General features: G+C 42.1%; 1 protein-coding gene across 1 annotated transcript in view; it reads right to left on the bottom strand.

The window, feature by feature from the left end:
* The window catches only part of LOC308303920 (clathrin interactor 1-like), a gene marked incomplete at its 3' end in the record, with an annotated part of 119,697 nt that extends 111,479 nt beyond the window's left edge, over positions 1–8,218 (bottom strand). Inside the window, exon 1 of the mRNA XM_080748438.1 lies at positions 8,121–8,218. Within this exon, the coding sequence (XP_080604564.1) occupies positions 8,121–8,161 (41 nt within the window). The 5' untranslated portion in view covers positions 8,162–8,218. The remainder of the gene's footprint in view (positions 1–8,120) is intronic.
* Positions 8,219–12,551: the final 4,333 nt, after the last annotated feature.

The following is a 12,551-nucleotide window of genomic DNA, read 5'->3' as shown; positions in this document are numbered from 1 at the left end:
ATCGATTACCCCACCTGGGCTGTTGGCTGCTTCGTTCACGTCCGCCTCGTCTTATATCTCTTAATGCCTGGTCTGCGTATTCTCCTGTCTTAATGCTGCCGTTCCCTTTCACCCCCACAAAGGGCTGTACAATGCATTATTGTATGCATTTCTAGCACAGCACTAAAGTGATTCGAAATTAACGTTAAGCTCACACCATATCAACACATGCGCTGTGAGCCGGTAGATTTGTTTTGGTTATTTTGGCAGTACTGTAAAACAGTTTAAAAAATTAAACTGTGCAAGTTTAACAACTTGAGTGCCAAACTCGTTCAGTAACGAGATACGGCCACTGGAGGTCGCTGTGCCAAAAGGAGTTGTCTCGTTCAGGAACGAGACAAAGGGTTAACTGTGCATGTTGTGTTCCCTGTGAAAGACCCTGGTCCATACGTCATAACGTGGCTCGCAGAGACACAAAATGGTGCGTCTCGGCTGCAATGATTTCTATTCTATGCTAAAACATAAAAAGGGCTTTATCTATGAATAAGGTGCAAAGAACGCCAGGGAAGCAGAGATCTGCCTGTTTTCACGGCGCCACTTTACCGCGATGGTCGGCCCCGGTTTGGATTTTAGTTTTGCGAGCGTTTGTAAACAAATGGATTATCCTCCTCAATCGTCAGTGGACACTCACATGCACACGCACAAAGCTTCTGAGGCTCTTCAAAATTAACGCGTAAGTGAACGACGGCAGCAGCAACAGCTAGAAATGTTAGAAACCTTGGCTTCCCATGTATTAATGGGAGCGTGACTCGATATTGCGACGAAGCATTTGTTCGACCTACCAATAGTTCGACACTGGTGAACCTAACCTGGTGAAATGCTAACCTGCCGACGCTGGTGAATGCTAACCTTGGTGAATGTTAACCACTATGCCTAAACCTAACCCTAACCTCAGTAAAACTATGCCTAAACCTAACCCTAACCCTCAGTTGAACTAATGACAGAAAGAAATATCGAGATTTACCCAAGTTTAATATCATTTTAGATAGTAAGATCAAGCACAACCTTGGCTATTCACGGAGTATTGCTGAGGTCAATCACAGCATTTATGCTTGTATGTTTCTGGAGCCTACAAGCAGGGAAAGATTGTTGTGCAGAGCAGATTGTTGGCAGAAATTATTAATAGAGGGAGCAGCGAAAGAATCGCAATAATCAATAAATACATTATAATAAATTATATCAGTATTACTGTCCTGTGACCCATTTTTTCTCTGCACTACTTATGTGAGAGCAATCCATACAGTATCAGCAGTTCATGCAGTTTCAGTGAATATAAATGTCAAGAGATACTGGCACAATCAATGCAAGAAACTGTGGATTATTCGTTAAACTGTTAATATTAGCTCAGCTGTTCAGTAATTGTCCGATTCTGCCAATCAGATTGAAAAAGTCGGACCCAAAACCACAATCCAGTTTTAGTTCCGGTTTAGTGGATTATAATATAAACTAGTGTGTCAAGCATTTAATAGGCAACGCCTAAAGGAGAGACTGCAAATGGCCAAGACACATAACATATCATCATCAGCCACTCAAAGACTTGTCTCTCTCTCTCTCTCTTTAACCACAACATATTCTATGAAAATAGAGGCTCTGTCTTGAGCTGCTTAAAGACGAAGCTGGTTTCCTCTGAAACTGGAACTGCTTTGAAGAAGCCACAAGGCCCCCTCCTAGGCTCCTATCTTGGTGTGCTGCCACACCAACAACAATGCAGAAACAACACAGCAGGATCTCAAAAAGCCAGCGATCAAAGACACCACGACAGAGACTCAGAGGCGTGGTGGTGGTACTGTGTGTCTGGAGTGAACACTGAACTGAAATGCTGTGGTGATGTTGACACTATGTCCTCCACCATAGCTGTCAGAGAGCTCCTTTAGTTTTGTTTTTCTAGGCCAGGTTTTGACAGTGACGGGAGGTAAAACCTCAGCGTTCATACATAGTCCATGGGCCATACGAGATGTCGGTATCGGAAAGGTGGCAAAGGTTATCATGCATTTTTGAAAAGCTCTATATCTGTAGATTATATTTTGGTATGATACACCAATTTAGCTGTGTCTCAGAAAGGGTTATCATACCAAAATATAATCTACAGATATAGAGCTTTTCAAAAATGCATGATAACCTTTGCCACCTTTCCGATACCGACATCTCGTATGGCCCATGGACTAACAGTGGAGAGAGGAAGACCTGAACACTAATGCTGGGCAATATTAGGAAAACCTTCGATATTTGATAACGTTGTTGAATAACTCCATATCGATATTACTCACGAAATTATCGTTTTTAATGTTTTTCTTCTTTACCCCAGGGCTCCACTGGCGGCGTCGCGTTGCTCTGCGTCTTGACGCCATCACATTGACGTCCGACCGGCTCCACCGCAGCGCAGCGGCTGTGACTGTTGAGGTATTCATTCTATGGCCAATACAGCCCATTTCCAAAACAACATGAAAATCACTTTCAAACAGGAATAAAACTATTTGTGACATGAATGTGAACGTATAGAGCACACATAGTTCACAGCAGAGAGCAGCAATGCACCACTGACCACTTTATTTTGTCATGATTATAGCCTGTTGTACATAATTTTATCAAAGTAAACCGCTGTAATTACATACAAAAATATGCTTTTTGGGACATCTAGTCACCCTTGTGAATGGATAGCCAACAGCAGAAACGCATGCGTACAGTAGGTCTATATAGCCTACATTTAAATATAGCCTACAATGCATTTATTCATATTTTATACGTGATTGGACGTTGTGGACGCCGTCAAAACATTTAACCGGGGCGATTTTCGAGTTTGGACGCCTTCACCGGAGCGTCCGACGTTGACGTTACTGTCGGCAGTGGAGCACCCTTCATTGATTAAAACGGGAGCGTTCCCAGCGTTGACGTTGACGCGACGCTCGACGCGCCCGGTGGGGCCGGGGGGTAAGGTCCACTGCCTGCCTAACCCAGGTAATGAATAGCATATCCAATTATCCATGCATGCACAATGCTCAGTACACATAGAATAAAGAAATTAAATGCCTTATTTCCATTTTCCAACAATGGTTTTATTGAAATAACCACACCTTGTTACAGATGGACTGCTTTTTTGCATGTGCCACGTGCATGCATAGTGTGTCTGTCTGTTAATTAATGTGACACATACACCTCATTTCAAGCCGTCGATACGTATACCTCGCATGTTGATACCTCGATGAAGGTACATTTTCGATATATTGCCCAGCCTTACTGAACACTATCGATTATTTTCTTAGCAATTATTTTATTGCTTACTTTTCCGATTAATCGATAAGCACTTTTTTATATCTCATGTTTTATATCAACAAATATACGTGAGGAAATTCTCATTGATCACTGTCTGAATACTCCATTACTATAACCATTACTAGCCCTATTTTATGCAGAAATAGCAGATCTGCAAGCTCACAAGCTTTGGAATCGTGGTGCGTTGTGAGCTTGTACATTTGCTATTTCCTGTTTACTTTTACTTTAGCCTATATTGATATCCCCAAAGGATGCTATTCAGGCCGGGAACACATTTTGAGGGGCTTACAGTACATGTACAGTATGTAGCAACATATTTGTTTTGTAGGCCAATTTCTGATTTAGCCCTATTCTGGTTAGGCCTAAATGGGTTAACTGTTGCAGCCCTGGACTTGGACTTGACGGTCCAAAAATGTTGGGTAATCTTTGGCCATCTCATTTCATGGGAACTCTGAGATTTCAGAGGACATTAAATCTCGTTCCCTGTTTATTTCTGATAATGCCATAGACAATACATATTTTTTCTATTGCCTGCACTGTAGCGCTGGGACACATTGCTATTATATGACAACAGAACAGATTATATTGTGTTGTCTTTTCCTAGTTTTAAATATTGCATAAAGTAATCTGAACTTTGCTGTATTACTTGCCTTTAATTAATTGTTATTACTGATTATAACATTCATGAACAATATTTACAGTGTAAATAATAAATATTCATCACAATATCAATATTTAGGTATTTGTCAAAAATGTGACCTAAGTTTGTCCATGTCGCACTGCCTATAGTGCACTGCACTATTAAGCCCGTATCATAGTCAGGTCCGCGGTGGAAGGTTTTACACCGCGGTGTAGTCTTTTCGAGTCTTTTTGAGTCATGAAACTACAACGTTACATCATTCCTCACGGTGGAGAGCTTTACACCGCGAGTCCCAACACATCTCTCTGTTTTTACTATCAGACAGACAGGCTCTACACCCCGTTCATTGATTGGTCGACCTGAACCGGTCTAGACGGGGTAAAGGACTTCACCGTGGGCCGTGACTATGATGGCCTGCACTTATTTTCTGACTTGAGGTGGAAAGCTTTCCACCTCAAATTTGCGGTGGATAGGTCTCCACCGTAGACTCTGATACGGGCTTCACACAGTTCACAGTACAAGTGTTTTTGTTCAGTAACATTGTATCCAATACAAAATAATAGAAACTCCATTAACCCATAAAAAACCAGGAGCGTTCTGTGTCATTTTAGATTTCTTTTTTTTTCTTCTTTATAATTTTTATCCCACGATTTTGTAACCCATTTTTTCACCCAGTGCCAATTGCCTAAGAAGCTATGTAATCTTGGGCTCTGCTCTCCCTCTGCCGCGACCGGGGAGAAAACGGACTGACCTCATGCTTCCTTCAATGCATGAGGAGTCCAAGTTGTTTCTTTTCACCTGACAGGGGGGATTTCCCCGGTATGGACGTAGCGCGTGGAAGGAACACGTTATTCCAAACAGTTCCTTTCCCATCCATCAAGGGGCTCCGGCTGGCCAGGGGGAGGCATTATTGAGACTAGGATTACAGCATGTTTTTGTGAGGGTATCCAGGAGACACGGGGAGAACATGCAAACTCCACACAGAAAGGCCCTATCGCCAACCCCACCTAGGGTGTGTGCGCTGATGACGCGGAGGAGAGAACACACCCCCAGCGCCCACAGCGTCCCCCGGCGGGAATCGAACCCAGGACCTTCCAGCTGTGAGGCGAAGCGCTACCAACTGCGCCACCGTGCCCGTAATTTTAGATTTGCTATTCAAAAATAGCAGATCTACAAGCTCATAGCTCATCACTTCGTGCCATGCTGCGAGCTTGTACATCTGCGACTTTTGATTTAGAAGGTATTTGTAGTAGAATCAGCCTCAGGTCTAAGGCCTCAACAACAAAGTCTAAGAGCCAGTGAGAATCCTTATTCAGCCTCCATGCATATTGTTATGGTACACATAGGGTCATAGGCTATATAGTGGGAGAAATATGTGAAAACGGTGTTCACTTCCGGCAGAAAGCGTGAAAATTTGCACCTAGGAGTATTTTTGTGCGCTGAATCCAAAAATTGGTGGTCCCAAGCACTTTTCTCAAATTCACTTTTCTCTAATTCACTTACCATAGGGTTAGGGGGTTAGGAAAAAAAGACCCCCCAAAAATCTTCTTTAAGTAGCATGTGAGGGGTCTATCTAGGGGGTTTTCATGATTCTGAATCCATTCCAAGCATTTGTTTTGCACAAGAACCCCACAAAACTATGGTTTAGTGATGAGTCATCACTTTTCACAGTTGTGTAGGGTCCATTTCTTGCCCAAGGAATGTTTTTCGTGCAAAACAAATGCTTGCAATGGATTCAGAATCATGAAAACCCTCACATGCTATTTAAAGAAGATTTTTTGGGGGGTCTTTTTTCCCTAGTATGGTAAGTGAATTAGAGCCACCAGATCCCATGGGAAAAGTGCTTGGGACCGTCAATTTTTGAATTCGGCACACAAAAACACCCCTAGATGCAAATGTTCACGCTTTATGCCGGAAGTGAACACATTAGCCTATTTTTGTTACATATTTCTTCCACTAATACAACAAGGATGAAAGGGTCCTCTCTTCTAAGCTAATGTTGATAGTAAACATCAGCCAGATACGGGTTTGTATTACAGTATGTATGTATGGTTGAGTTGGCTGACATAGACAAAATCGAATAATGATACTTTTGACCAGATATCTCGATATCTTTGTTGTTGTGTCCTGGTCTGGATGTGACCAGGGGGACATCATGATGAGGCGCACACACACACACACACACACACACACACACACACACACACACACACACACACACACACACACACACACACACACACACACACACACACACACACACACACACACACACAAACTTTCCATAGCTGTTTAACAAGGTGACAATCACTACAATGTCCATGGTTATCAATATAATGTTCACAAAACCATTAAAAAAAGGGTGGGGCGGACAGACATACAGTTAGGCAGGCAGACAGGCATACAGGCAGGCATGGCGTGATGCAGCTGCACCAACAGCAGTGCAAACACATACCCTGTGTTTGCACTATGCTAGTGGAATTAGCCTGCTGCTTGCAGGACAGTGGACACATTGCATCCAAATGTGATCAAAGGATGATGAGCTGTGGCTTTTGTGTTGCCATAGTAACGTTAGCGCTTATGTGTCCCTCCCGTGCATGTAGGCTGCATGATGCTACCAGTCCTAAAGGAGTACCAGTGCCACACATCAACAACAATGCATTGTATGAACACACACACTCACACTCACAGGCTAGCCTAGTGCAGTGCTGCTAGCTTATTTACGAGCTAACAGCTGAGGGGCTGTGTGTGACGTCACAGCACGGTGGCCTGTCTTGGTGATGGGTGCCATAGCCCGGAGGGACGGCCGCGTTGTGATTGGCTAAACCACCTTTATGTTAAAAAAAATAAAGAAATCCATTACGGGTTCATTTGGTTGCATTTGTCCAAGTTAATAATTTAATTAAATTGATAATTAATTCAACCCTAGTCCATTGGTTCTCAAAGTGGGGTCCAGGGACCCCCAAGGGTCCTTGAGGGAGTTCCAGGCGTTCCCCAAAAATGAAAGTTAGGAACCAAATGGACCCTTATGGGTATGTAACTAAATTAACATTGATTTTACAATATAAATTGCTATAGACGTAAAACTCTTCTCTAATGGGGGTCCCTGGCATATCTTTTCACATGGGGGTCCGCAGGCTAATAAGTTTCAATTTGGAGGCCCTTGGAATTAAAGGAGTAGTTCATCCCCAAAATGACTTTTTTTTGTATCGATTACTCATGCCATAGGGCAGTGGTTCTGTTCTCAAACTTTTTGGGCTACAGTATCCCCTTTTCCTGATTGCTGAATCCAAGAAGGCCTACTCCCTTTAATCGACAACAACATTTTGATTAGAAAATAGTAAATACTGACATTAAAAGTCCAGTTCTTATGTCAATATGTTGAAAATAAAAGTAAGTAGCCTGTTGTCTATTGAGTAACATTAAAATGCTTACTTATTTTTGATTTAAAGCTTTACGGAGCAGCACATTCACATAGTTGTCAATGTTTTTTTCATTAAACATTACAGTAAAATAAATGTTTCCATTTTCCTCAAGTTTTCCCTGTAGTACCTCTGCGTACCCCTAGGGGTACACGTACCCCCATTTGTTTTCTTTGTTTTTCGTCGCATTCCTAAGGCAATAATTTGATTACAATAACTGTATCCCATTGATTCCGCATTTGGGTCCCCATCCAGGGGATACATTTACTATAGTAAAATGTTTGTCTTAGGAATGCGACAAATACAAACAAAATATGATTGAACTCAAGTCTCAATGGCGTGAGTAATCAATAGAAAAAGTCATTTTCGGGGTGAACTACTCCTTTAAAACCTTTGAGAAGCACTGCCCTAGTCAACAAACAACAGAGTAAATCATAATGAGAGTAAAATAATACAGTGCAAAGAAAAATAATAAGTTGCCTGGCTAGTTGACTAGAAAACCACTATACTTCCATAGCAGTACAGTAAACATAAACTGAAAACATGACATGTATATTTTTTATTTTACTCTCCTGCTATGACAACCACCTTTATAGCCAATCACGCCGCGACGGTGCGACCGTCTCTCCGGGCTATGGGATGTACAGATCTACTCCAGCTGAGCTCCAGCCAATGGCTACACAGCATAAGCATAAGCAGCTAGCAGCCGTTAGCTCGGCTGAACCTTTGCACCGTTATTTTCTACTCACGCTTTATCAACCAGTTCTCTGACTTTCCACATGTTTAGCATGTCCCCGCACGCAACCGCGGGCCCCGCAGCGTCGATCCCCGCGTCGCCCCGCGTCTCCCAGCCGGCTCCAGGTGCAGCAGATCCCCGGTGAGACGGTCTGACACTGGCTTCCTCCCTCCTCTCCTGACGGGGTGATGATGATGGGTGATGGTGGTGATGATGGTGCTGCCTACTGCTGCTGCTGCTGCTGCTGCTAATGGTAGGGACCGGCCCCTAGTTGCCCTGGCAACGCGCCTTACTGCCTACGTCACGGATACGTAGAAGATGGTCTGAGTTTAAACAGTGCTCAACCTGTGGGTCGGGACCCCCAGGGCAGGGGGGTCCCCTAATTATTTTGGGGGGTCCCCAGATGATTAACTTAATGTGCACTTTTTTCACTAAACAGTAAACAAACCAACATAAAGTTCAAGTGTATAGAGGCTATATATGCACATTTCTAAAGTGTCAAAAAAGACTTTTTAATACCTCCAGTCCAAAATGACAAACTAAACATTGGCCAAATTGTCAAATATTTGAGTGTTATACAATATGTAATGCCTCAACTCTTGGTGCTCGTCAGGGTAGTTAAAATATGATTATTTTGGGGTCACGGCCTGAAAAGGTTGAGAACCACTGGAATCGAATAGAATAGAATGGAATGGAATAGAATAGAATAGAATTGGGGTGCAACTTAGTGCAACAGTTAATCAAACTGCATCAATTTGAACAATTGTTAAAAATAATCAATAACCATGAATTGATGATAATCGATCCCTTGGAAAGCCTGGTGACGCAAGGTTAATCGGTCCCTTTCGTCATGATAAGAGAAACGTTTAATAAGGGTTCTGCTATTTTCACTATTTTTGACAACAACGTTGAAGGCGACAATGTATAAAATAACTAGACCAGGTCAACCTGGTTGTGCCAGACCCCGGTTCATCATTTATGACATCATGCCTTTTGTAGGCATGTCATCATCATGTCATCATCATATATACCCTTTATATAGAAAAGGGACAGACCGACATTTGCTTATGTAGGCCTACCCATTTCATGGGTCTGGCAATTATATTAAGTGGTTAATAATCACTTCATTTATATACAAAAATATATTGGAAAAAGTATGCTTCTCAATTAGGCTATTTGATTAATGGACAAATGTATTGGTCAATTTATCGCCTAGACAATAAACGACAATTGCAGCTCTAAATAAAATAGCCTTCAACTGTAAACTAGAGGAGTAATCTTTCTGTTGGGTGAGAGTCTACATTTGTCCAACATTCTAAGCTACCTCCTCACCAAGGTTTTTGAAAGGTATTAGCCTGTCCCCCATATTCTTATTTTATTGTCTGCATTGGCTATGTTCTTCCCCTGGTTGCAACATGTATCATGTTATACTGTAGGCCAGGGGTAGGCAACCTAAGGCACGGGTGCCAACATAGGCACTGGCACATGGCATATTTACATCCTGCACATAATTCTACATTCATTAAAACTCTGAACTCTGACTGGGGAGGGAGTCAGTCAAGGATAGGGAGATAGGTGGGTTATTGCTCTGAGTCTAATGATCGTTATAACAATGTCCTGCCAATCAAAATATATCAAAATATTGAATGGCGTCATTAAAGATTATGTTGACATGGCACACTGACTATCTAGAAAATAAAAACATGGCACTTCATTTCATAAAGGTTGCCGGACCCTGCTGTAGGCCTATGTGACATACCACAGTCAAGTTGCAATTCCAAATTCTAGACAGTAGTACCTTTGTATTAACCTTATTACTTAATTGCAATTGTGTTACACTTTTTTTTTTAATTGTTGAACCTTGAAGATAAGTTAAAGGTATATTCAGTGATTGTATTCCATTCAAATAAAAAATATAATTGGTACATTTTCCATTCATTCTCCTCACTAGAATGTGTGCTGACCATATAAGGACTTCCACCATGGCCCGTGTTACGAGCATAGCTAGATTACGTTTTCAGAGGTGGCCAGCCAGTCCTCGACCAATCAGGGTAGAGTATGGCCGTAGTTATGTTATGATGTTTAGTTATGATGGTCAAAATAAAGGTTTTGAGAACCACAGTCGCTCTGAATTAAGAACTGCTAAATGCCTACTGAACTCACAGTCTCGTAGTAAATCAGTATCATACATATGTCCTGAAGCTGGAGACATAGGCCTAACGATATTCAGTGATTGGGTCTAATGATCAAAACGAGAACATTATAATGGTGTAAAAAATCTATAAAAAAAACTAAACATTTCCACGCTGTAAGGCCAGTAAGAGACAAGATGACCCCCGGCAACTGTCCTCCTTATCACTGAATACACCTTTAATGAACAATTTTGCCAATATTGTTATCATGGCCAATACAGACTTGCAATGTAAATTCTTTGTACGTCAGCAGTGGTTCTCAACCCGTGGGTGAGCAGCATGAAAAGGTTCAGAACCACTTCAACCTCTGATGCTCACCGCCTCGATGTTGTCTCTTTCTCCTCAGAATCGGCACCTCCAGTCCAGAGTACATGTTGTCTATTCCTCCCACAGTAGTCCAGGAAGGTGGTATGAAGGCAGACTCAGGATGCAGAGGATATAGCAGAAGGTGACTATGTTTGACAGCGCAGCACAGCAGCACTCAACACCTTAACTACCAGTATATAAAAAAGATTTCAGTAGCTGAAAGTGAACGTTTGATTGATTGGTTGTTTCAATACTTTATTAACACGATTATTAACAGTACATGTACTGTATGTGGACCCCAGGAAAACTAGCTGGTTGCTACAGCACAAGCTAATGGGGATCCTTAATAAAGTCAAATAAAAAATGGGTAGTACAGTCAAAGGTTCTGCTAAAAGGATAAAACACAAAATTGTGGTCCATTGCACTCAATTCATCAGTAAACAATGCAATGCAATGCAATGCAATTCAATGCAATGCAATGCAATACGATACAATACAGTAAAAGCTCAGTAGCAGCAAAATGTATATTTCCAGAAGGTGTTCAAAGGTATTCTACTAAGCCTGATTGTATTATAAAGTCATCCATTCTTTTAGTTTTTAGTTTGTGTAGGGAATCAGTCGACGTCTTTAATGGCTTATGGTAAGGAATACCACGTTTTGGTACATAGTATTTTCCCTCCGTGTTTGAGCCAACGTTTGTGGGACACAACTACATGCTGACATTGGAATAAAACAAATGAGTGGCACACCATCAGTGGCACACGTCTACACACTACACACAGCCCTACTTGACTCATAGCCAGTCAGACAAATACGAAATAAAGAACAGATGTCTGCAGCAGCACATCCTCTATCCTGCTTTTATAGGGTGAGTGATCTCTCCTCAGTGCTACCAAGACGATACTCTAAGTCTAATACATTGGTTCTCAAAGTGCGGTTCGGTTACCCCCAGGGGTCCTTGAGGGGGTTCCAGGAGGTCCCTATCATAATGATTGATAGTTTACGAAATGGACATTAAAAAGGTCTGTAATTCTGACAGTGTACATATGGAACCGAATGGACCCTTACGGGTCCATTTGTTTCCATTTGTACACGGTCAAAGTTATGGTCTAATTCATACCAAACTGTGGGGGTCCTTGAAATGTAAATGTTTGAGAACCAAATGCAATAACACATACAGTAAAGGTGAGGTGAGCCACCTGTGTCCTGTGTTTCATACTGCAGTGCTGCTATGACAACAGAATGTACCTCATCGGAGCAATGAAGGTCTATCTACCTTCTTGAACCTTTAACCAACAACTAAATATAAACTAGAACCACTGGCATCACCAGGAATGCGGGTCCCTCATTGGCTGTTAAGGATGACGTCGCCAGAAATGCTGATCCCTGATTGGCATGACATCAGGGATCTCCATATATGGGCATAAAACACACACGGCTACCTACATACCTACCTACATACAGTACCTACATACGTATCCGAACGCAGTACTTGCGCGCTCTGCTGTTGCAAGTAATAATCACACCCAGTGTGAAGTGAGCGTTGCTAATTATGAGTTGAGCGGTTCTATTTATGATTTAAGTGCCCCGCAAAGCTTTGCCAGTGTGGCCCTGGGCGTAAATATGGACAAAGCCAGATGTTGGAGCTTAGCTCCTTCCAGGAGCACCACTCAAAAATAACAAATCCACTAAATGAAATTCTCTCTAGATGGTTTGGCCTATAGTGACATCAGCAATGACGTTACCAAGCTTACATAAGCGGGAGTTGCGAGTGCATTTCTGGAGGAAAGTATCATTCTACTTCTCTAATATCAGGGTAGCGAATCAAATCGCATGGTTCGCACAAAAGTTTCTAATTACCTCGCAGATAAACCCAGTTAATCCAATAATATTCTGTGAGAGGTTTGTTGCGGACCCTTGCGGCTTTCATTTTGCACATGCCTCTC

This window comes from Nannobrachium achirus (assembly GCF_963921795.1).
Source record: "Nannobrachium achirus genome assembly, chromosome: 19".
Taxonomy (NCBI): Eukaryota; Metazoa; Chordata; class Actinopteri; order Myctophiformes; family Myctophidae; genus Nannobrachium; species Nannobrachium achirus.
This window is presented reverse-complemented; position numbering and strand designations above follow the sequence as displayed.